We start from the raw sequence: 26,504 nt of genomic DNA, 5'->3' as shown, positions 1-26,504 counted from the left end.
GATTCTAGAATTCCTCACAATTCCATGGTTTTCTTCATGTCCGGAATCTGAATTCTAGGAATTATAGAATGCGCCAGTTCTGTGGCGTGTTCGGTCGAGCTGTGGAGCGGAAGCTCAAGCCACGACTTTCACTAGCTGCTGGGAAGCATGAGACATGCACTAGAATGGTGCGGATGGCAGTTAGAACGATTCTGTCGAAGCCGGAGGAGACTCGCAATCTAACCAATACAAAAAAAAAAAAAAAAAGTCATAATAATAATAATAATAGCCACAATGTTCAATACAAATTTTGCCTATAAAAAACACACTCGTCTAAAGAACTATCAAAATGTACAGGTTGGTAGTCAGACTAAAGGTCGAGAAGAACGTCTCGGCTACAGTTTTGTACTAGGCCCAAGAGCAGGTGAGCCGAAACAGTGAGATGCCCACCTGACCTCATATGTTAGTCCTGTCCAACTTAGTCCATGATAGTCATGGAACCCTTCAACAGGATGGACTAACCCAGCTCCTTGGCAGATGGGGTCATTCCCTTGATCTATTTGCTCTGCAGCATCCCACGTAATTTATTCATTTTTTATTTTTATTTTTTTTTAACAGCTGAACGCACCCTAGCAAAACTATTCTGACATTTCTACAGCCATCGACTCCAATTCCAACCTCGGCTTTCCGACACGGCCAAAACAAGTCAAGGATTCGGTCACCCTAAATTGCTGTTCCAGGGCCAGTCTAAAGCCTACAGTCCCTAGCCTATTCAATATTACACTCAAAACGTAAACCCTGGACCCAAAACAGCAAACCAAAAGGCAACCTGCGCGAGTACTAGGCCGGCTCAGTACTGGTGCAGGTACGATGGCCGATGTTCGGGTTTTAGAGGGAAGTTTTTGAAGCCTTTGCCGAGAGCTTTATGCTGTGAGGCTTGCTGCTGCTGTTGCTGCTGCTGTTGTTGTTGCTGCTGCTGGGCGAAAGGAAAGCCAGAGGAGAGGCCGCTGGAAGGAGAGCAGTCGTTGGCTGTTGACCACACTGGAGACTGCAGTATTTGCATGGAGTCACCCCATTGGCTGGAAGGGATGGTCATCTGATAGAGGGAAGAGCTGGGATTGGGCATCGTGTTCGAGTGGGAGGAGTGCTGCCAAGGGGCCTTCGGAGGCCAGGTTTTAGTTTTGCTATCCTAAATTGCAAAGAAAAGGACATTTATTTAATGACACTGACTGAACAACACAGAGCTCTTAAAAATATGCGTGTGAAGGCTGGATTTATTACCTGGTTATTGTCATCGCTGGTGTGATGGAGAGGAGGAGAGGGCAGCGTACACACTTCCTGCTCACCACAGCTGTGCTTCCTAACCACACAAACACACACATACATACAACCAAGACTGTTACATCATTCTCATCATGCGTTAAGGCCTACTGCCAAATAGGGGTGTACACAGCCATGTTGTTGCACTGCGATATCACACGGTTTCCATGAAACGTGCATTGTGGCATATGTGCATTGTATTAACTCCCATATCCAAAGCAACTGCACTGCTTGAGCACTAAAGTTCAGAAATAACCAGCAACCAGCACTCCAGCAGTCGCATCATGTTCCGCACTCCGGTCACCTTCCAGCTCTAATGGTGATAAAACAGATGAAGCAACTACAGGATAAAACAATTCTTTTCATTCATATTTTGTTTAAAATAGTAGGTCAAAACATGGTCTGTGGTATTGCTACACGATCCTCTTTCCAATATGTCAGCAATTTATTACACACCAATAAACTATATTTGTGCTTTTACAACTCATATCAGCACTGGGACTGCAGGGACTGGTCAATTAGTTGCTGGTGACGTCAATTGTGGTAAATAAAAAAAATAAAAAACCCAAAGAAAACAAACATTGATCAACTGTCATGCTCAACATGATCCAAACAGTCATTCTGACAATCCATAAAACACTACAGGAAGTGTGGGGTGTGATGTGGGATCTATAGTTTCATTTATAAAGTGTTCTAATAACATTCATATGATCCAGAGTCATTCTGCCAGATGCCAGATCACGCCTTTCACTTCCAGTAGTTTATTGTTGTCTATTTTTTTATTTAAACATAAGATTCACACATCACTATGCCCGATACATAGTCATACACTACTAGAAAAGTAGGGGGCGATATGGCTTCTATAGGCATTATATAAAAAAACTGATCACACAGATTGAACTGTGGCTGGAAGGGAAAAGGCCTGGCATTTCTTACCGTCTTGGCTTGACAGCTGCTACCAGGTCAGGGCCGGAGAACATGGAGAACAGGCTGTCCCCATTGGCCGAGGACGTCTCATCACTGGAGCTGGCAGAGTCCCCCTGATTGGCTGACCAGGAACTGTTCACCGCCTCCCTGCCCACAGAAAAAGGCAACTTCAGCATATTTCAAATGAAGGAATATATCGATATACATAGAAAGAGTGATCATCAGAAGAGCATGAGGAATACAGGATTTTCTGAGTGCAAAGCTATTGTAGTCTTGACTAGGATCGGCGTATATGGAGACACACTTGTACAGAAGCTGCTTCATTTCCGAATTCTAATATAAAACCAGGCATGAAGTGCGCTGTGCCTGAAGAAGCAGTTCCCCTCTCAGACAGGCAACCGAGGCAAATATAGAAATATTACTTATCAAATGTTCGGAGAGACTCCAATCACAGCAGTCTGTGGGACTATGATTGGCCTCTCTGGCCGTCACTCACCCCTCACTGTAGTACTCTGGGTGGGACCAGGTTCTGTGCTGGTCGTCAGGGAGTGGCCAGTTGCTGCGGGCGTTGCTAGGGCGACGGACATGCTGCGCCTGCCGCTTCTGCTGCATGGCCTGGTTGACCCCAGCAACATAACGTGCAAACTCTGGATCTGATCCAACTACGAGAGAGAGAGAGAAATGATCATAAAAGGAGCGCAGAGATCTGACGTCTTTAATATAGTGCATTTTTATTATTTCAGAAATGTTTACATATTCAAAAGGTTTCATTAAGAATTACAAAAAAATACAGTAAATCCAGTCATAGAACCAAACTCACATAAAAAATTTTTTTTTGAATAGATATGTATATTGCATATCGAATATTAATGCTAATCTTTAATGTTAAACAGTTCAAAAAGTGACGTGCTGGATTCGTCACCTTCAGATCTACAGACAGAGGGCATCAAGGAGTGATCGAGGGGAGGGGAGCTAACAGAGAGGCCGACAGAGAGCGAGCAAGCGAGAGACAGAGAGACACAGAGAGAGAGGGGGGAATTCAGTTGGGCATGCTCAGCTCTTTTTTGAGCTGGTGTTTAGCCCCGGAGCTCAGTCTCTTTATCCAGACTGCCCAGCACAGCACAAACGCACAATGGAGCCGTCAAACGCACAAAGACCTGCACTGCAATAATAAGAGCATGGCTAGAGCACTACAGAAACCGTGTGCTTGCACTCTCACATTGTATCATATATATTTATAAATATAAAACCAATATAAAAAAATAAAAAAAAAACACACACACACACACACACACACACACACACACACACACACACACACACACACACACACACTTCATTAGCACCATCTCCTGTCCATCTGTTTCTCTGCATACTTTGTGCCGCTGGACCACAAAGTGGGTATTATTTGGGTGGCGGTTCATTCTCAGCACGGCAGTGTGACGGACATGATGGTGGTGTGTAACACACACTAAACCTAACTACCACCAGTGTCATTTTTTAAATGTCACATAAAAAGTGTCAGGGTGAAAGGAGGCCAACAAAGTATGCAGAGAAACAGATGGACTACTGTCCATAATTATAGTACTACAAAGTGCCCCTATTTATCACACACACACACACACACACACACACACACACAGACAGACAGACACACACAGACAGACAGACACACACAGACAGACAGACAGACACAGACAGACAGACAGACACAGACAGACAGACAGACAGACACAGACAGACAGACAGACACAGACAGACAGACAGACACACAGACAGACAGACACACACACAGACAGACACACACACACACAGACAGACACACACACACACAGACAGACACACACACACACAGACAGACACACACACACACAGACAGACACACACACTTTGCTCCAGATTACATCTAATGTTCATGAATGCACTGCATTACAACAGTACATACAGAAAATCACCCATCACCACCTATTTTTTTCTAAATAGAATAAGCCATTTCATGCACCAAACCCACTCTGACAAACGGTTTACATCTCAACCGCTGAATTCTGCTGAACTTCCCTTTTCCTTCCCTGCACATAAAAGCGTATTTAAATATGAAGATATGCACTGAACAGTGAGACGCCGCCATGCGCTACAACAGCAAATAAAGTATGATAGGTGGTGCTACATCAGTAACCTATCCTGTTTATAGTTATAACTAGAGCTGGGCAATATGACGATATTTTCTTGTATCGGGATACATTTTGTTATTGTGGTAATATGCTTTTCTAAGCATATCGTGGATACGGTTAGTGCAAAAAAAATTATCAGCTGCAGGTTTCATTACAAACAGTGTAATTAGTCTGGTTTAATTGGATGAAGTGCAGCAGATATATAATTGAATAATAATCACTGTATTCAGTACAGGAGAGTACCTGAATAGTATAGTTTAAGAATCGGTCACTACTGATGTAATTACAGGCTAACTACATGTAACATAATTAATATTGTGCATCGTGATGTAGTATTTTCCCCACATGGCCCAGCCCTTGTTTGGGGATTTAGAACTTTAAAAAAAATCAATGTGTAATGATTTCCACTCTGTCGCACAGTAACAGTGACTTTTTAGGAGACTTCAGCGCTAGCTAATGCAGTGAACTTTAGTTCGGATCACTACTATCGGTCCATTCATCATAAAACCTTAAATCCTCATTGAGTAGTTGATGTTTTTATAAGATCTAAAAACAAATAAACAAAAGGAGTAAATACCTTGATGTGAAAGCATTCATTTCTTACACCAGGACATGCCATTACCGCCATACAATGTCAACCTATCCAGCTAGCAGTCTTTTCAGCATGTTGTGTGGCTCTGAATATTTACTTTGCTTGGTTTACGCAGCTTTTGAACAAAACAGGCTGAACAAAAGTGGTCTGTAAACACACCGAAATGGAGAGGCTTCAGTAAACGTATCCAGTGCGAGTTTCTATCCGGTGCTGCTGACGTTTACCTCACTTCAGTCAGACAGAAGCACCAGCAGCAGTATTTCAGACAGACTGCTCTCCAGCTACAGTAACCAGCTCGCTAATGGTGCACCAGTGTGTCACTAATGACTCTCCTGCTCCTGGGGAAATCTGCTGTGTCGAACAGTGAGGGACCTGTAGTTCTGCTGACTTGGAGCTCTACCTTGATTCCAAGACACAAAGCTCTCACATACACACACTCCAGGGACCACCACACTTGCGTCTGTATTTTCTGTTTATTCTGACCGTTCATATCCTACAGATGTCCAAAGCGATGGAACTCTGATGCCCAGGTTTTCTTCCTAAGGTTGAGCTTGACAGAACCTCAAAAAAGCTGAAGAAACCAATGTGGAGCAACACAGCAAAAGTAGAACAGGGTTAGCAAACTTTGTCCTTAATGCCTGGACCCACAATCAGAGGTAGCGTTTAGCCCTATCCGGGCCGGATTACATTTCAATTGGGTCCTGGGGAATTTGTTGTTTTGCCGAACTGAAATAAGCGGCTCTTATGAGTTCTAGTCACTTTTCTTATCCATCGGATATCTGATCTATACCAATCTGACTAGGGTTCAAGTCTCAGGACCCACAAAGTATTTTGTGAACTATAAACTTCCAAACAAAAAAAAAAGAAAATCTATACACCTAATTTTACCTAGGATACTGTTCTTTGAGAAACATACATACACTTAAGAACAGTGACAAAAGAATATAACTACATTTATTGTTGCTATATTTCTGGATTTCCCAGAAACCTTTTAGCACAAATAAAAATTAGTAAAATGATAGAGCAAGCATCAAATTAAACACTCGCTCTAGCAGCAAAATGGACTTCCACAGGTACTGGCTTCAAGTACAGACTCACACGCAGGATACCGCCATCACAACATTTGTGTGTCCCTTCTATCGTTGCCTAAGGAAGCAGCAGAGAAGTGATTCCATTTTTGGGTCTAAAATAGGGATGCACCGATCCGATATTAGCAAAATTAGCTGGATTGGGTATTGGATAATTGGGCTGATCCATGGAACCGATCCTTTCACTTTAATTTGTTGGTGTAAGACTACACTAACATGTTCAAATAAATAGATGACAAAATGCAATTTATTATATTTAAATCTGTGTTAATTAGTTATATTACATAAAGTAACGTTTTAGTCAATCCTGATGCTTTAAGTCTCTCCCACATGGTGATGTATACGGTTAATTAATTCAGCAATGGTATTGGACTGGTATCGTGTATTGACCAATATGCAAAGTTTATGTATCGATATTGAAACTGAAAAAGCCAGGCCTGTGTATCTCTAGTCAAAAATGTGATGCAGTTTCCTTCCGACACTCGTCCTCAGTGGGTCACGACTTACGTTTGGAAAATCAGATTATACATTTATAAACGTATCTTATACATATATACAGTAATATAAAATTAGAACTGCAAGGGTAATATATTCATATATACATTAAAGCAGATGTGCTACCTTAGCAATGCAACTTACCTGCAGGATCAAAGGGCATGGTGTCCCCTAGCACCCCAAACACTCCTTGCTCACTCTGGTCTCGATTGGGCCAGGTGTTGTTGCGTGGCCCCGGCGGCACCTTGTGGCCCAACATCTCAGACATCATGCTGTCCATGTAGGTGCTGACCAGCCCCAGGCTGTAGAGGTCCGAGCTGAGGTCTGGCAATCCAGGCGTGCCCCACTGGGTCATGTGTCCAATTGGGGAGAGTCCTGCTGGTGGGCCTTGAGGCCACTTGCTGGGAGCCCTCTGCTGTGTCAGAGGCTGAGGTGGCGGGGGCTGCTGTGAAGGGAGCTGAGGGGAGATTGGTGGAGGCTGCTGAGGCTGCGGCTGGCCGATAGGCTGCAGGAGGTGCTGGTAGTACTGCAGGGCTTGAGGTGAAGGTTGGGGTTGGGCCTGGGGTTGTGGGGGCACTGCTGTTTGCTGTTGCTGTTTGGGTGTAGTGGGGAGTTGAGGCTGCTGCTGTTGCTGCTGTGGTGGAGGTGGTGGTTGGGGCTGTGGCTGTGGCAAAGTTTGAGCCAATGAAATGGCACCATGTGGAACCTGGGCCTGCGAGGTGGGAGGAGCCACTCCGCTGGAAGTCTTCAGGTCAGCCGCATTGGTGGAGGCCACAGAATTCCTTCTCTTGACCAGCGGCGAGGCCTGCTGGGACTTGCCCATATTGAAGCCAGACAGAAAGTCGATTACATCTTGCATCTCCTGGTCCGTGGGAAGGTTCATGCCTTGTTCGTCGGGTGTTGCACCATTTGCCACCTGCTGTCCGGGGTCAGGGGTGCCGGGCATGCTCATCTGGAGCAGGCTGTGCAGCCGCCCGTCACCCAATGTCTTCGGCTTGTCGTCCTGGCTGCTGCTGCCGCCCACACCACTGGTAGACAACATGCTGCGAGAAGGCGTGCTGGGGATGGAGTAGCTGCCGCCTGTGTTTGAGCTGGACGAGGCCTTCTTGGTGAATTTGGAGGTGAGTTTGGAGATGGTCTTGGGCAGGCCACTGGATGACTTGGTGCTGCTGCCAGGGTGGAGCTCAGCCGGGACACCATAGTCTGACGTGTCTCTCTGAAGCTGGATCTGGATGGTGGGCAGGGCTTGCTCCCTGGGGAGAAACAACACAATCAGGCTACATTACAACAGGGCTGCCTAAACGTAGAGTTGGGCAATATGACTTGTTTTACAATAAAAAAAAGAAATAATTACCAAATAAATAAACAGGTGCAAAAATGTATATAGCTGTCCATAAGGGGGCGCTCATAGCAAATTTTGCATTTACTCCAGTAGTGTAAAAGTTAATTACATTCCCCAACTATTGGGGGAGCCTAGGAGCAAACGAGCGCAAATCTCACATAATGCAGTTTAGTTAAATTTTTCTTAACCTTATTATAGTCTGCACAATATTGGACAAATCTAGAATTCCCATCATGGGACATTATACTGTATTCACTTATTTATTTTTTATATAAAAATATAAAAGGATCTCATTTTCTTTCAGCTCTGTGTAATATTACGCATCTCATCAACATCTCTGCATTAGAAAACATTCTAGCTTCTTAGAAGTGCTCCATCATGTATAGAGCATCAGCTGAAAGATGTGAGGCAGATGCTTTTCAGCACAGAGCAGCGGGATTCAGGGATACAGAGCCAAAGAAGTGTGTTCATTCCGACACACTGAGGGATACTGCCATAAATCAGCTTCCTTTCTGGCCTGGTTTCCACACTCTGCTAAAACGGGAGAGTCAGCAGATCGCTGTGCACTGAAGGGAACTGATGATTATGCAGCAGGAGCTTTTCAAGACCGGGGAGGAACCATGTCCTCATAAAGAGTGGCCCTCATCTATTCAATATGACAAGAGGACACAGCAGCCACCCTGACCAAACCAAACTGCAGCACTTTCGACAATGATCTGGAGCGAGTAGGACACCACTTTTTTAATTTCCTGATACAGATACAGAAAACCTGATTATTGGTCGATACCAACACTAACCCTGTTCCCCCCCGTTACAGTCAGTGGATCATCAAAATGATTTAAGCTGTTATTTCAAGGTGAAACTGCTACAAAATGATGCTGCTAAACATTACGTTTAAACTCTGCTAAAGGAACTGGAATTCCAATGCACTACTTGGCTAGCTATTCAATTGGCTCATGTTACCATTTCGCTACACATTGATAAGAAGTTTGCTTTACATTAGGTCACTCAAGCAATTCCAAGATGTCCCTGCTGGCTCAATACCTATACTGTTCTTCAATCAGACTGGCAGTGTCTGCTCTTGTGAAGTTAGAGAGAGGGGAACGCAGCAATAATCTAGGGAAATGAGTAAAAAGGCCACTGACTTGCGCTCCTTCCAGCGGTTGAGGTCGAAGATGGTCGTGTAGAGCACGTCCACCAGGCCGAGGGTTTTCTCAGGGTCCAGACTGCGCTGAAGCAGAGACATGGTGGCCGGGTCCTCTTTCAGGCACCTAACAATTCAAATCACACTCCGATTAATTTCACACAATTCAAAGCTCTACGGTCATGTCTTCCTAAACCACTAGGACGAAAACAAATTAAACACACTCTGGATTAAACTGTAGCATCAGTTATTCACTTCCAGTGGAAGTTATTTGAGTGTAGACATAGCTTTAATCTTGGAGGGGGAATCTGGCTTGTTTTTAAAAAAATGTAATTTAATTTTGTGTTGGATTGCATGCTACACTGAAGTACTGCAGAAGATAAACTAATAATGTGCAACTAATATGGGCACTGTAGCAACCAGAATTAGTGAAGCACAGACTGCATAAGCACTACAGTCAAATTTAACTCAAACCTTGCAACATTGAACTGAATTCTAAGTACCAAGCCATTCCAAGTGAGTGTCCACCGTAGTATTTAAGAGTACCAAAAACATCTAAACTAAGTCAAACTTATAATAAAACACCAGTCAATTGTCAATTGTATTCTGGATAATGTTTACAAGAGACCTGGACTAGCTGCAGATAAAACTCACTGACCCAAATCTTACCCTATTACACGGTTCATTAAGTAGAAAATGCGGTGGCATTTGGATTGTGTTCGAGTCGTCAATCTAAATAGAGGTGTTTAAACATCTGCATAAACCCACATAAACCGGCACATGTCTAAACAGCGAGGAATAAACCCAAAACCAAAAATCACTTTTATCATTTAAAGCATGTTATACAAAACCAGCCAGTGATCAACAGTTTCACTCACCATGTGGACGGGACCTGAACTACAACCCTGGACCCTTCCAAAGTAATCTGGGGAGCGTATGCCTCCTTATTCTCGATTTGAGCCGTGTCGACCACAACCTGTACACACACACACACACACACACACACACACACACACACACACACACACAGATATTCAAAACACTAGTATTAAAACACTATGCATGCATATCAGTCAGAGACGATTCAGAGAGACGAGAGCTGAACTGCTTGACTGGATTCTTGCGTTTGTAATGGAGGACAGCCCAGAGCGAGGGAGGGTAATGGCGTCACTGATAAAGATGGTCTTCCATACAAGGAGCACAAAGAAGGGAGGACCTGCTCGGTCCTATCTGGTCTCACAGACTTCATATATTAGAATAAAAGTCCTGAGCCCAGACAACACTGTGCCGAGGTCTAGCAGCATTGTTGCCCGTGTTCGCGCCTTCGGGGTGCAACAACATACCAAATGAACCATCTGAAGTCACCGACCAAATTAGTTGGCAATTATTTCAATAGTCGAGTAGTTGGGGACATCAACACGCATGTTTCTCATGCCAACTAGGAACAGTTCTAGACCTGCGTGTACAGTACAGATTAAAAGCATATACATATAAAATAATTAAAACAACCACCAACGGTGAAACTGCAAAACTGCAACTTTAATAACATTTATATCAACGACACTAATGTGTGTGTTAAATATTGTCTTATTACTGGAGACAGACTTTAAAATGTACTTCACCAACAGTCACTATTTAAACACCAGTCATTTGAGTTCTCGCAACAAGGACATTTTTTTCCTGTGTTGTTCTTTGAAAGAGGAAGCAGCTTCCTCTCTCCACAAACTGGAAATACACAGTCCGACAAGAGGGAGGGGACTGTGTTTTCCTGCCGGACAGGAGGGGCTCTATTGTTATTTATAGAGCAGGTGTATCCTCATAATCTGACTCCCCCATGGCAAGGCACACACACACACACACACACACACACACACACACACACACACACACACACACACACACACACACACACACACACACTCTTCCAAAATCGAATGGTGAGAAGGATCAGAGGAAATCTGTTCCTGGAAGATTTAAATATTGTAAATCTTTTAGGGAAAATGCTTCCAAACAAACCTTTTCCCCTTTTAACTCTCAAACAACGTCTATATATGGCAGTACTTGTATCCAAACCTGACCGGCTTTCCTCAATGACCGGCCATAAAAACAGGTCATCTTATTTCGAAACACACCGAACGGTCAGATGTGGGGGTGGGGTTGGGTCGCAGCTATGGACGCAAGCTCAGCACTCACCAATCCGGCCTGTCCGAACAGCAGCTGCACAGCAGTCTTGCAGGCCCCTCTCCAGCTGGAGGGGCACACAAGGTTCAGCACCTCCGTCACGGGCGAGTCGTCTCGCGAGGAAACCCCGTTCTGCCCAGACGCCTCTTTTATCAGCTGCAGCATGGTGTGCTAGAAAAGGAGGGAGGGACATGTAACTTCAAACATGACTGGCCTTTAATAAGCTACACTCGAGGTATTAGGTTGAACTGCAACCAGATTTTCCGCCCAAATGCCATCCCCCATATCCTTTGGCCACCAGAACCATCAGTGCAGGTACACCTGCATAGTTACTAGGACAACCAACACGGGCATGCAAGCAAACTGAACAACAGTGTGACGTACAAATCAGATTAGTTTGCTTTTAGAAAGTTGAGGTAAACATTGGATATGGATCTAGAAACAAATCTTATTTGCCTATTAATAAGTTAATTAATATTATTATTCAAGCTGTTTAAAAACATCTATCCTGTGTAAAGTGTAAAGAGAACGGTTTCAATTTTAAAATTAACTAAATGAATGTGTATTTCTGCTGTTCCCAGTCAAAGCTGCACATGCAGCATTGCTTTAAAGGGGTATTCAAGTCCCAAAACCAACATTTAATTACATTAGACCCAGTTTCTTAGACTTCTTAGACCCAGTTGTGCTTCTTAGACCCAGTGCAGGTGGTGGGAGACAGGAGGATGACAACCAAGCTGGCATCCATGCTGGAGAACAGCTCCCACCCCATGCATGAGACTCTGGCAGCACTGGGCAGCTCCTTTAGCGACAGGCTGCTTCACCCCAAGTGTGTGAAGGAGGGGTATCACAGGTCCTTCCTTCCTGCTGCCGTCAGACTGCACAACCAGCACTGCTCCCAGCGGACCACATACACACACACTTAACCACATACACACACACTTAACTACACACACATGTTCATGTTCAGGGAATACTATGTGCAATATCCCACCCCCATGTGCAATTAAGAGTCTTTTGCTGTAAATAATATTGTTTATTGCTTTTTTTAATTCTTATTTATATTGTGTATATAGTGTAAATTATTTATTAATCTAAATTTTGTGTCCTGCTATCCCTTTCTGCTGTTACACTGTGAATTTCCCCTCTGCGGGACTAATAAAGGACTCTTATCTTATCTTATTAAAATGTTGTGCAGCAATTGTATCAGCCTCAATTATTACATCCCTATTTTGTTTTCCTTTTCGTCCACTAGTGGTCCTTCACTACACTACCCAGCATGTATTGTGCAAAAGTCATAGAACCACTGGGGACCAGCCTTTGATAATGGGCAGACAAAATCCTGACTGCTAATGTTGAATGTATGCGAAGTCTTGTAAAATACTGCCTTCTAGATTAGTCAGCTGTGGTAGTTTTCCCTCAAGCTCCTCCCACCTTTAAGCTGCATCATAAGAAGGGGAGTTTTCTTGTCTTAAAACCACAAAAGTTCAATCTTGAGACTAAACTAGACCCTGTTTACAGCAAATGACTACATTTTTCATTCTAGCCAGAGTGTCCCTTTAATTTCATACATGCATCTAGGTAGTTTTAATAAAGCCAGGTATGAGAGCAAGGCTTTTAAACCCCCTAGATACATTGATGGTTTGTGACAATTAGATTATCTCTTTATGATCCACAATAAGCCCTAAACCATAAAACATAGATCATGTTTTTGCTGGGGAACCCCCCCCCCATATAAAAACATAGAAAAATAAACCTGTACTTTCCATGTTAAGGGCAAAGACAAGAGAAAAAGAAACTGTGAAGCATGTAGTTGCTCCAGCAGGGTGCAGAAAAATCACTTTCAGGACTTTATGGAGGAAGCAAGCGAGACAGAAGAGAAATGCAGAGAATTCACTCAGGTTGACGGTCTCTCTGTCTTTCTCCCTGTCTGATTTGCATGCCTAAGCACTCTGATCTAATGAAGGCTTCAGGTAAGAGCGGGTGTGAGTGATCACTATCATTAGAAATGAGATACCAGTGCCGTTCCAGGATCAGTCAAAGCAGATGAGAATGAAGATCGGCATCATTAGAGATTAAGTGGCAGCACTATCACCGGGTTAACTGTAGGGCAAGTGATTTAGAATGCAAGGGTGTTGATGAGGAAGATAACATAGCACACAGTCTTTTGTCCCCCTTTCGGCCTGGAACAGAACACCAGGGCTACTGTAAACACAAGACAACGCCCAGGTCACAAAAGCAAATGGAAAGGTTTGGCATGAATGCCAACATATAGTCAAAATCCCAGTAAGACTGATGCAGCTGTTTACTGGAAGCTGACATTGATCACGTTTGATTTCTACCAGAACTTTGATGATGACTGAATGTGTATTTTCTAGCAAATATATTCAAGAGCTCACACAAGAGCTACATTTAGATACAAGAGCAGCAAGTGTGATCAATGCACACCTCAAACATCTGCAAAGATATGCCAGCAGTGTAACAGGCTGGCTCTTTGGAGTTTCTCCACAAAAGAACCATTAATTCTGCAACATGTGGAGGGCAAGATGGATTCATTCAGGTATCAGGAAGAGGAAACGTCATGTCCTCTATGAGGAAGCTGAAGTTTGAGTGTCACTGAGGTATGCCTGGAATCACTGTCCTGTTGAAATCTCCCAAGTCCACCAAGGCTTGGTTTCAGAAGTCATCCTGGAGGATTCTGCAGCGGCCGTCACCCGACTTGATCCACAGAAAGTCTTTGGTGGGATTTGAAGAAGGCAGTTGCAGCATGCAAACCAATGAATACAAGTGAACTGGAGGCCACTGCCCAGCATAAGGTTCACCAGGAACTCTGCTAGAAGCTGGGGTCTGGCATTTGCAGCAGGTCATAAAAGTAAAAGGCTGCTCTACTAAGTATTTTAAATTCTAAAACTGCAGGCATCATTAAAGTGGCATTTAGTGTTTAAAAAAAATCACTTGTTATATTGGTTGTGTTGAGCTATTTAAATTGTTTGTGTGTGATTGATTCAGCTGAAAGTTTGTTTGTTTGCTTGCTAACAGACCTAATTTGCAACAGGGTTGAATAATTTCAATAGTTACTATATGCTTTATTGAGTAAAACATGACGTTTCAGCCCACATCTGAGGCCTTTATCTGATGTATGTCTGATTAAGGCCTGGCATGTGGGCTGGGACATCATGGCTTAAAAAAAGTTAACTACCAAGTGCAAAGAAATGTTTGGTATTGTTGTAGTTTGAGTGTCACACTTCCGGCTGGTAAAGTTTTTGAAAAGTTGCATACCGTTTTGAGTTTGAGGTTGTCTGCGGCAGACTCGTTAAAGGAGACTCCCTTGAGGAAGTGTGAGCCAATCTGCAGAGGGATTGTAGGTAGTTCACACTGGAGTGGCTGAGAGGTCGTCTGCATCCTGCCTGCCTGCTGGGCCTCAGCGTCGCTACAGCAACCCTAAACAAACAGAAGTTCAGAAATATAAACATAACATGTACACGGTCATGATACACAGTCACACAATTCCTGTAGATACTTTAGGAGCATTTTAATTGGACGCAAATGTTCTACCACACTCTCAAATATGTTCTACTGGATTCAGATCAGATGGCTGGGAAGGTCACTGAGGAACACTAAACTCATCGTCATGCTCATGAAAGCAGGAGGACTACTGCTTTACATTTTTGACTTCTCGGACATGAACATGAAGCGAACCCCAGAACACTGATTTCAGGAGGACCAGAGATCAATTCTCTGGACCACTCCCAGGCTCAAAACCAGCTTTCACACTTGCCCAAAAGTGCTGAACTCTGAGAACAAGTGCTTCTGAGCCCAAAAAACACCCCAAGAGGCAACAATGTATGCCTTGAAAAAAGAACATCATCTTAATTTGATTCATCACTGATTGAAAAGCTTTTTTTATTATAACCTTTATTGATTTTTTAAGTGAAGTCACTACTCCAAATAACAGATTTCCCATAGGGGCACCTAATACATGAAAAAAAAAATCATAAAAAAAAAATCATAAAAAAAAACATTGTTCATCAAAATAATAATAATAATAAATAACTGACTCATAAGCAACGACCTACAATTAGCCGTACCTGTAATGCAGCTTCCGCAGCTTTGGGCTTCAGGTGAAAGCCTCCTTTCAGTGCATACTCACAGTGGCCCAGAGAGTCCAGCGCACTTCTGTATGCCTGCACAGACACACACACACACACGCACACAATATACAATTTAAACTCTCAGGGCTATTTAAAGGACTACACACTATTATTTAACCAATGAAATTACACCTGAAGGCAACTGAAATCAGCTGCAATGGAACACAATATGAGAAGGCACTGGAAAGTTACCAGCAACTTCTGCATGCCTTGCAACTCCTAATTTGAAGGTCTCCTAAACTAGACCCCCTAAAACTTTATTGACTTGACTTCATATAAAACATATGTAAGGTCACCTGGCTAATTCTGTACTCAGTGTAGTTAAAACTGTTTATAATTTACAGCTCTTTTTATAACAGAACCGTGCAACACAACCCAGGATAACAGCCTTCTGCCTAAACAAACCTCTGATCTTAATAGTTTATGTTCTCTAAAAGACAGTTTGATTTTTTCCCTGACTCTATAAACCTGCAGTCGCTGCAAGGCTGACTATAGCTTCGGGTAGTGTAATGTTGCTGAGTGTAGGGCTGCTGGCTTTGGCGTGGTCACCTGCAGGGCGCTGTTGATCTTCAGGTTGAGATCTTTGAGCTGGTGCTCAGGGAGGGAGGGGCTGTGTGAGCAGAAGAGCTGCTGCACCTGAATCCCAGCCAAACAGCCATCGCGCCCCCTCTCCCGCAGACGTGCTGTAGCCTGCAAAACACACACAAACATCCCATATCATCTGCACCACAACTGACGAGGCAAATAATCAATAGTAGTAAAATGAGATCAGCTTAATCCTATTCACAGACCCCACTAGCTTTAAAGAACTTGTATCTTACATGTTTGTGCCATCTTCTTTCCCACCCCAGGGTCCAGTTATGATATTTTAGGAGTTTATGTAAAAACCCTGTAAAACCCTTTCTAACCTCACTTTATCTATTAGAAATAGGCTGTTTCTGTTATTGTGTATTTAAGACTGGTATGTAAATGTTCAGTTCTGCTGGCCGCTCTGTATTGTGCTTCACTCAAAAGGCAGTCCATTCTGAAACACTGCTAATGACCTCAGAGTGAATGGGTAGGGCTAAGTGGCAGTAGATATGTTGTATTCCTAACATCTCAAAAAACAGAAATAATGTTTCTGTAGCCTAATTTACATGTATGGACAGCACAGACTAAAGAATCAGCCTGCTTAAAGCAGTACAATTTTAACAATGTTAACAATAAATACTACATCACATGCTTATTCTCACAGTAGCTACCAAATTACACAATTACTATATGCACAACATAACCTGACTAGCCCTGGCTAACTGCCCATCTAAAAACAGAGACTAGAATGAAAAAAGCTCTTTCAAAGAGAGCCAGAAAACACCAGTTTGTAAGGTGAAGGTTACGACCTTCTGAGTGGTGAGAGGAAGATTGCAAAGATGCATTAAAACAGTACTAAAATTGATACTTTGCTTTAATTCCAAAAAGCCATCGTTGTGTATTTTACAACCGAAAAAGTCACAGAATGTCCCAAACCCTCTGTGTGGGAGTTTAAGCCTTAATATGTTCAAACCTACCCCAGACAGACTAGTTAATTTCAGCCTGGACTAAATGTTTTGGGTTAAGCTTAGCTTAACTGCAAAAACTGAATACTACTGATTACATGACCACATATTAAATCAGACGTGATGAGACCAATATGGAACCACTGGTGTATCTTGTTCAAGCATTTGTTCCTCTATTGGAAAAAACTGGCGTTACTGTGATGATCTTCTACTGTGAACTCCTTGAAAGTAACTGGATCTTCTGAACTATGAGGTCCATTAAGGAGTCTGTAAAACTAAATGCATCAGAACTCTGGTTAACCACAATGTGTTTACCACAATGTGAGAGTAGCCACTTTCTAAAGGACAGAAAGGTTCACTTAGAAGTTACGCATGTGGACATTAACAATGACCAAACAACGAACAACCTCAAAAGGTCTTTAGGCTCACTGACAGCTAAATGACTTCTCACGACATGAGAATAGAAAGAAATCTTCAGCATCATGGTGACACCACTGACCATCAACAACATGCAACATTCCACACCCATCACAGTTAATATTAGCACTGCTCAGCTTCTTTACGTTGCAGACATTGCTGACAGATGTGCAAATGCACACACCCCACAGCTTGTCTAGTCCCTATAGAGAAAAACTGCCAACAGAATTAGATGCTTTGGAGCAGATAAACATGAACCTATTGGCACCATGCCGAACGCCAGGGGTGGGCTAGAGGCAGCATTGAGCTGTGGAGCAGTGGAACTGTGTCCTCTGGCATGATGGTGCTCCATCCAATACTTTTGGGATGAGCTGAGGTTGGTGCTCATCCAACATCCTGACCTCACTAACGCTCTTGTTGCTGGATGAAATGGAGACAGTTACTTCAAGAAAAGCAGGACAAACCTTTTTAAAAAGAAACAATAAATGAGCAGGTGTCCCTATACTTTTGTCCATATAGTGTACCTTTAAATACACCACCAATTAGTCCCCACAGTTACAGAGTCTGTAATACAGCCAATGTCAGCATCCAGCGAACACAACACACCCCTCACCACTGCAGCCCAAAGAAAACAAACCAACCACAGCATAGTAACTTCGAACCACATTTCTAATTAAACACTGAGTGAAACTGGTGACTCTGCATCCAAGCCATCCGAAACATCTCAGCTATTGTTCACACTTCCTCAACTCTCCAACAGGGCACAAGAAAAGCACAAGTGTTCCGCAAGCTGTTAAAGTTCACTTCCTGTGAGCTGATTTGGATAATAAAGGCTTCTCAGAGTGCACAGGCCAGCTGTTGCTTCTCATTTGTATTACAGCCTGATTGAGCTATCGGTTGCCAGGTATTAAGAGAGACACTCTGACCTGACTAGGAGAAGCCCTTTATGAGCAGAGGAAAGTAAAAGGAAGCCATAGAGAGAACATGAAATTACTCAAACAACACAACCTCACAAAATCCACCCAGTGAAGCTGTGGAGTGAAAGGGGGGGTCCTATCTAAAGAGGAAAACACATTGGTTCTGGTACAATTGAGAATTAAATGATACAGTAGTTTGTATCTCATTTGTGTTTCTGTATCAGAATACAGACAAGAACCTTAGCTTTAGCCCACTTCATGTCTGTCTAAAGAAGGTGTAAATTTAATGCATTATTTATTATTATTATTATTATTATTATTTGTATAATGCATAACTGAAAGCAACAAAGTTGATGCAGTCAAATCAAACCTTCAGATAAATGCATGTGTATACATACCTCTGAAGCCCCTTTCCACGACCGGGAGGCCTCCTCCAGCTCGCTGAGGGGTCCTGGGGCAGTGGCCTGTGCCCGAGCGCCCATGCAGCGCTCCTGTACCTGAGCCAGAGCTTCAGCCAGACATGACTGCGCCACTGGCTGCACTTTCTGCAGAGCCTGCGACAGGAACTGGAAATGTACCTGCATCACAGTCAGGAAACAGCGGCCCAGCACCTAAGACCCGGAGAGTGGAGAGAGAGAGGAAAGAGAGAGGTTAGCTTTACCTAGGCCGACCACAAAAACAAAGGCCAATTTTAATATTGTTTTTTGATTGTTTAATATTTGTTACGATTTAACATCTATTATCATTCATCTTGGAAAGACAGAGTAAGTTTACAGGCGTTTTAAAGGGTCTGTAAAATGTGACGGCAGTGTGTGTTATTTTATAGTATTTTGTTTTCGTTTTTTTTTTACTATAGACTATTACAACTGCTAGCGTACTTCTAGTCATTGCCAAGGCCATGACAGAGAAGGGGCAGATGCTCTGGTTAAAAGTACTCTAGATGAAGAAAGCTAGATGTTAACCAGCCAAGATGTTAAATCGAGCCAAATGTTTGGAACACAGATCACGTATTGTAAAAATTGCCTCACATTCATTTTGCCCGGATGTTTTTATTCCCTGTGATTAAACTGTTACCTGTTTGTTAGGTTTCATGGTTATTCCAATACCAAAATAAGTCACAATGCACTCCCCTAGATTAGGTACGACTTCAGAGTAGCTAGGGTAAAGCTTCCAACCTTCAGGGCCTCTGCTGCTTAAGGCGGAGCCTCCCAATCTCTTTAGCCAGAGGTAGATAAACATATGCTGGAAAGTTTACAACACATCATGGACAGGCTAGGAATCTTACGAGAACTGGACTGAAGTTTGAACAACAAGAAAACCTGGCTCTTAAAAGCATTTCAGTCTGTGTCCACAATGCTGGGGGGGATGAGGGGTGGGGGGATGAGGGGTGTATCCTCACCTAGGCTTGCCCTGGGGCATTTTCTACCCAATCAATTCAAACTCTTAACACTGCTCAGTCAACACGACGTGTCAGGAGCATCAGGATTAAACGTGTCATTAAAGTCTCCAATAACACTGAGGGGAAAACCAGGGGAAGAACCAAAAGACATCTGAGAGCATTTAAAAAGACGTTTGTGGAACAGGATGTTTGTGCATAAACCATCCACATTCAGACAGCACATCCTCATATCATGTGATGTGGCCTAAGACTCAAACAAGCTTCATTCAGACAGAGCTGGAGGCCTGCCCATTCCATCAACACTTTCAATGGCAACATTCACCTGGAGCTAACAAAAGCCATCTCACATGAACCTACACATAAACACAATAACCAGGCTGGGCCTAAATCTCCAGGAAATTAAAAAGAAAAGAAATCCTTAATTCATGTAAACTTTGGTTCATTCACTCATCCTCCAAGCTGATTAAATGAGGTTTTGGTTAAAAATTAAAAGGCACACAAAATAAAATGTCAGACTAAGAGTTTAATGTAAACACGTGTAAAGAGTTCTTTCCCCAAGGACATTTATGAAAACTAGGCCGCCAAAACAGCCCAGCTTGAATTCACAGTTTTTGTGATCACAAAAGCCAATGCATTTTCCAACATCCATCCATCCGGCCGATAACACTTTAGCTCCACCCACTCTGTAGGAACATTTGGGCTCAAACTGCTTTCTGAATAAGGAGAACGGCCAACCAGGGAAGAAATTATTTACATATAACATATCTTAAAGCAGCATTATGCGAAAATTGGTATTTCTTGCTCTTGTGCTCCCCCTACAGCCGAGAAGTGGAATTAGAGCTTTGAGCCACCGCTACAGGACAGGAGCGTGTGGACTGACATATTACGGGACTTCACAGAAATATAACTCAGGTTATACAGCTGAGCACGGAGTAGCAAAAGTCAAATTTTCTAATGATAAGTGTTCCAAATTGTTGCTTTAAAGGAATAGTAGCAAAAACAGGTGATGGAAAGGCTGGAAAAGAGTTAAAATAAATGACGAAGAAACAGAATACAGCATGCAAAACGTTCATTAAATGTTATTTATTTACTGTTATTTTTGTTTTTCTGTCTTTCGTAAAGAGAAAGAGCCTGATGCACTCTTTAATCAATCATCCAACAATCAGTTTTGCCTTAAGTCATAACATACGAGAGTGAGGTGGACTTGTACTGAAGTCAAACTGAAATGCGTCAGCTACAGGTTCAACTGCACTGGGAAGTGGGGAACATTTCTAGACACACACACACACACACACACACACACACACACACACACACACACACACACACACACACACACACACACACACACACACACACACACACAATCCTTACGTAGATGAGGACTGTTGTATCTACTCAGGCACAAGGCCTTCTACCTTAATAGGGAATCTCTCCCTCTCTGCCATCATTAATCATAATGCAGAGGCCAAAGTCAGACAGTGAAACAGTGAGACACGCATTCAAGTAAATAAGCTTCACCTGGGCCTGTAGATGAAGTGTTTACCCCACTCCTAGTCATCCCCACATCTAATCCTGGCCTCTATAACTGACACTAGGCTTATCAGTATTCATACACATTGCTATATCAAAATAATTCCCCAAAAATAAAACTTCTGCACATACATTATATTGTTTGGACAGACGAAACCAAGCTGAACTTGTGCCAGAATGACTGGAAGAGAAGGATATGGAGAAGACAAGGAAAGGAGCGCACTGTGTCACCCGTTAAACATGGTGGAGGCAGGGACACTGGGTCTTATTGATATTGTGACTGCTGACAGAAGTATCTGGATGACTTGAGTTCGTATAGAGCTTTATTTCTGCTCAGAGTCAGGAATTGAAACGGACGCCATATCAGTCTTACTGGAGTGGCTAGTTCGTTTTCCATGTTAGCAAACAGCTGTACAAAACGCATGCAGAACAGGCAGGGCGCCTAGCCTCCCAGACAGCACGCACCCTGAGATATATGGAGAGGTTTCAGAGGCGATTCACAAGTAAAAATAGAGGGTAAAAATAAAATACTGCCATTCTACAGTTTGCCATGCAGTGCAGGGGGGTTGGGGGCTGCTTCCTCTCTTCACACAGCAAGGCCAGGGGTTTTCTTTCACAGGTGCATGCTGAAAATACCTGCAGGCTGAATTGTAAAGACAGAAATATGTGCCCCCCTCCGTGCAGGAAAAACGAGACTGAGCTAGTTCCAGCCTTCCATACAGCACGAGAGCACTGACCCAAGACAGAAGCCCAGACAACAAAGACGACCCACAGAGCTGTAACCAATAATTCTTACTATAGTTGACCAATCTGCGCATTATTATTCATATAATGCATTAAGAAAATTTATATGCTGGTTTCTTGTATGGACTTTATTAAGAGGGCCTATAACTGGGCTCCTAAATGGACCAGCTGTCTATGTGCTGGCATCACAAGGAGGTGACTGGTTCGGGTACACACTGGCCTCGTTCTCAGTGGATGGGTAGGATTGGGCTCAACAGGAATGGCAGTTCTCTCAAAATATGTTCAAGCCAATGACATTGCATTACTGGCAAATAAAAGTTGCAGATGGCACCCTAAGCACCAAGGGTAGAGTATACAATAAGGCTTCTTAAAGGGGAACAAAGCATGACAGGATGCAAGGATTAATAGCATCCAAATTAAATGAAGAAATACAGACTTTATAGCTCACACTTTTCTGCCATATTGGTCTGAATGGTGTAAACAAACCCATCCACCATGATTCACCCACGTACCACATACAAGTTAGGGCAGGGCTAATGGTTCTGTGCTACAAAACACTAATATTTTATGGTGCAGTGAAACAATAGAAGCCATATCGCCCCCTACGTATCCTGTAGTGAACTGCAGTCTGTCACAATTACTATATGGAATAAATGAATCAAAAGAGGCCCCTATATTTTCTGTAGTCTAGGGGTTGGTGTAAAAACATTATGTGGTATAATATATTGTAAAAACAGTCACACTTAAGTCATTCCCAATAGACAATATTTATCATAATGTGACATGCAACTGCAGACAAAACACATCAATAACAGATTCTTAAAAACTACTATTCCAATAAAAGGTACAGAAATTTGTACTTAAATTGTAAAACACTTCATTCAGTTAATCCAGACTAACTACACTGTTATAATTAAACATGCAGTTGATCTGTGTTCTTTAAGCAATAACAAAATTCTCAATATGCCTAGAAAAGCATAGAGTACCACAATAAAATGTACCACGGTACAGATAACATAGGACCTTACTGTCCACCCCCACTGCAATGTACTCATTACCCCTATGCTTCCCATAGACCACTGCAAAGTATACACCGTACACAACATACTGACCATGGCTTACTGACTAATCAAATCCACAGCTCAGGACCCCTCCCACAAGCCACAAATACAAAGGAACGTTGTTGAGGTCACTAAGCAGCTTTGACCCTGGACTCTCTGGACTGGCAGCTTCAGTGCAGAACTAAAAAGTTGAAATAAATTGAACAACAGCTACCAGAAATCATAAGAAACTAACTGAGTGACCCACTTATGCAGCTTATTTTTGCCAGACTGCAGATAATGGCATTGCTTCATTCAGACAAGGGCAGGATCAGGTGTCTCAGTGGAGGTGGGGAAAACCCAGTCTTCTCTGATCCTGCCATGAGCACAACACCACTGGTGAAAACCTACACCTTCATTACATGGCAACAAGCTACTTAGGGAAAAGGAGTTTCCCCTCAAACATCAACAAAAAATGTAATTAGTAAAACAAGACACCTTAAAATGACACAGTGAATACAGCCTGTTCTGTGACCATGGCAGTGTGCGAGTTCTGTGGAGCTGGAATTCGGTTTCCTGTGGTTTGCTCCTGAGCGTGGTAGACAGCCCCCTAATAAACCGTGACATTTTCATGCATATTTGGCTGCTGAGACACATGCAGCAGTCAGTGAGCAGCACTCAGATTAAAAAAAAACTAGTTTGTTTTCCACACAGCCTGGACTTTTGGATTTCTCGGCAAAAGGGGAAAAAAGAGGGGGGGGGGGGGCTGCTTTGCATACCAGAACTCCCTGAACACAAAAAGCATGGACGAACTTTAAAAAGACACAAGAGCAAAGACCAGAGTTTAACAGAGAAAGCATCAGACTCGCATCAAGTTATTTTAAAGTGGATTAGTTCAAGATCACTTTTGGATTCCGGTGTGCGTCCCCTGGTCAAACTGCCCTGTTGTGAATACTGTGAGTAGAAGATGAACTGATCTCCAGAAGACATGAAGTTAAAATTCTTCAACATTTTAAGCAAGATCAGGGTCTTATTTTTGTTTTAGAGACACATTTTAAGTGGGAAAATGGCAAGGAGCACCACGCATTTGACCAAGGACAGGCCAGGCAAGACTAATTTTAAGGCTTTATAAATACTCTGACTCCTCAAACCATCAGCATCCATAGGCTCCTCTCAGCTGCTGACCAGAACTCTGAAAACAACAATGTTATTCCTACAAAGCAAGAGAAGGCTAGAAGATGATAACTGAGGAAATGGCTACATGAAAACACTTTGCTTATTAGAAAAGCTACAAGTCCAGTTCAGGGCTGGAAGACCAAAAAAACAGAGTTACTTGCTGGATTACTAGAAAGGCAAAGCAAATCAGAACAGACTCTGGAAAGGTGGTGCACTATTCTACTGTGCAGCAACACCTACACAAAAATGACCCTGAATGTAAGAGAAACAACCCTTTCTTGCCTCCTTAACACCACGTTTAGCGCCAGTGCTCTCCAAAGCAACAACGTTTAAGCACGGGTGTGCATAGACTGGTTTCTGTGTGTTCAACCCGGGGGACAAAAAGCAAGACAGCAGCACTCTTCACGCTAGAGAGCAAAAATGACAAGGAGTTGTTATGCTGTAAACGGCTTCAGGCGCAGAGAAGCTGGATGGAACATCTTTAATATTCCCAAGGGATTGAATACCTGATCAGAATCGTAAAAATGGAAAAAATGAAAAACAAACCAACAAATCCAAAACTACAACAAGAGAGAGCTACATCTCGTAGCCGGATAGCTTTCCAATCTGAATGTGTGCGTATCCAGTAACGTTTATGAACAGAAAACTCACATATCACATATCTACATTTTATATAGGTCTATAAAATTGCCGCTGTCCAATGAAAGCCATGCATCTCCATGTTTGACTGTTTTTTAGTTTCCTCCATTCCTCCCTGTACCTGCTCTGCACATAGTGTAAATGGACCAATAGAAACGCTCTAAATTTTAATGCTATAGAGTGCATCACAGGTGGAATCACACATACTGCTGAGGCAGTTTCACACTATTTTCATTGGTGGCTTTTCCGCAGCATTTCCTCTACGTGAACATTCAGAACATTCCACCACAAGCGGGTCTAGGGAAAGAATTCAGGATTTGGAACTCCTGAAAAATCCAGTCTGTGCTTCAAAACTCTGAACCATGTCTTAACCCAAAAAAAGTTCCACTGGCAGCCTCCAGCCCCTCACCACATGGTGTCTCATTTACAGATTGTGGTGTGCGGCCTTCCTGCTCTGGGCATGACCACATCCACCGGGGCAAGGCTCCCCTTCGCTCATAAAGGACCATTTTAAGCTTGTACGCCTTCCTCTGAGAAGAGAAGCTAAACTTCGGGTTGGTCCGGTTTTAGGATAACGGGAGCAAAGCTAACCTCAGGAACGAGCGGCCAGATTGCTCTCTGAAAAAAAGGGAGGGGGGGGGGGGGTCCCAAAATATCTTGGAGCAGTAAAAGCAGGAATTTCTCTGTAAAAACTCTTAACTTGCTTTTCTCGCCCTGAAAGCAGATCAGATCATCAGAAACATTCAGTCGTGTGAAAAAATAAGGACACTCCATGAAAGCAGGTCATCCTTAACGCATTTAAACTTAGGAATCTGATATGAATTTGTGGGACTCCCCCACATTTATAACTTCCTGAGGTGTTCAAGGAGGAAAGCTTTGCTGTCCAAAATAAGTAAATATTAATACTACAGCTAGAATCGTTTTTAAAGTCTAGGTCTTAGTCTAGGTGTTCTCTGGCAGTCTTTAGTCTTGCTCTGATGCTGTTTTTTTGGACAGGGTGAGTGTCCTCCTTGCACACCTACTATGAAATCTGACCTTGTTTGGTCGCTTTCTGATAGGAGACGCTGTACTTTGACATCAACTGTGGCAAGAGCCTACCTGTAGGTCCCGTGAGGTCATTTTAGGATGCTTGGAGACCTCTTTACAGTAAACTTGCTAGGACAGCCTCATCTGACCATGCTGGGAAACGTTTTCCTCTCAGCTCCAACAGATCTAACTTCACTCAGTGTCTGTCAAGCTTTGCATGAGTGACTGAACCTGAATTGATTGATTTTATGTATCGCAAATATATGGTGACCGCAGCTCTCCCGGGTGGGATTTGCACAGCGTGAGCTGAATCTGCTCAGAGCAAGAAGGCTGAGGAAAACAGTCAGCCTGATCGGGGTGAGCAGTAGCTTTCGGGCTGTTTTTCTTCTCACTTCTCCAGTGTTTCTCACACTTCTCCAGACGATCTTAGCACCCACACAACCGCAGACCCCATCAGACTCACTCAGGCCACAAATCCCTTAAAATCAAATCCAACAGGTTTGCCCATATTGCTCCGAGGTAAAGTCAGGAAGAAAAACTGGACGAGTCTATAAAAAAAAAAAGAAGCAGCAAAAACTGGAATGGTAGGGTACCTGAAGGGAACACTGCTTAAACACATTGTCAAACATGACAGTGCTTGATATTGAAGTTATGTTTATATATATATATATATATATATATATATATATAT

At 42.9% G+C, this 26,504-nt stretch overlaps 1 protein-coding gene across 5 annotated transcripts in view; it reads right to left on the bottom strand.

Annotated features, from left to right (window-relative positions):
- Positions 1-26,504, bottom strand: part of garre1 (granule associated Rac and RHOG effector 1) — a 55,595-nt gene that overhangs the window by 1,505 nt on the left and 27,586 nt on the right. For all 5 annotated transcript variants that reach the window (XM_072694530.1, XM_072694535.1, XM_072694533.1 and 2 more), the window contains 12 exons: positions 18,655-18,867; positions 15,937-16,077; positions 15,325-15,420; positions 14,516-14,677; positions 11,252-11,410; positions 9,937-10,034; positions 9,060-9,185; positions 6,717-7,825; positions 2,723-2,888; positions 2,236-2,373; positions 1,261-1,339; positions 1-1,168 (listed from right to left, as the gene is read on the bottom strand). The exon at positions 1-1,168 is cut by the window's left edge and continues 1,505 nt beyond it. In XM_072694530.1, the coding sequence (XP_072550631.1) occupies positions 830-1,168; positions 1,261-1,339; positions 2,236-2,373; positions 2,723-2,888; positions 6,717-7,825; positions 9,060-9,185; positions 9,937-10,034; positions 11,252-11,410; positions 14,516-14,677; positions 15,325-15,420; positions 15,937-16,077; positions 18,655-18,867 (2,826 nt within the window). In that variant the 3' untranslated portion in view covers positions 1-829. The remainder of the gene's footprint in view (positions 1,169-1,260; positions 1,340-2,235; positions 2,374-2,722; positions 2,889-6,716; positions 7,826-9,059; positions 9,186-9,936; positions 10,035-11,251; positions 11,411-14,515; positions 14,678-15,324; positions 15,421-15,936; positions 16,078-18,654; positions 18,868-26,504) is intronic.

The sequence above is a fragment of the Salminus brasiliensis genome, chromosome 13 (assembly GCF_030463535.1).
Source record: "Salminus brasiliensis chromosome 13, fSalBra1.hap2, whole genome shotgun sequence".
Classification (NCBI taxonomy): Eukaryota; Metazoa; Chordata; class Actinopteri; order Characiformes; family Bryconidae; genus Salminus; species Salminus brasiliensis.
Note: the sequence above shows the minus strand (reverse complement) of the source record. Positions and strands in the feature narration are given on the sequence as shown.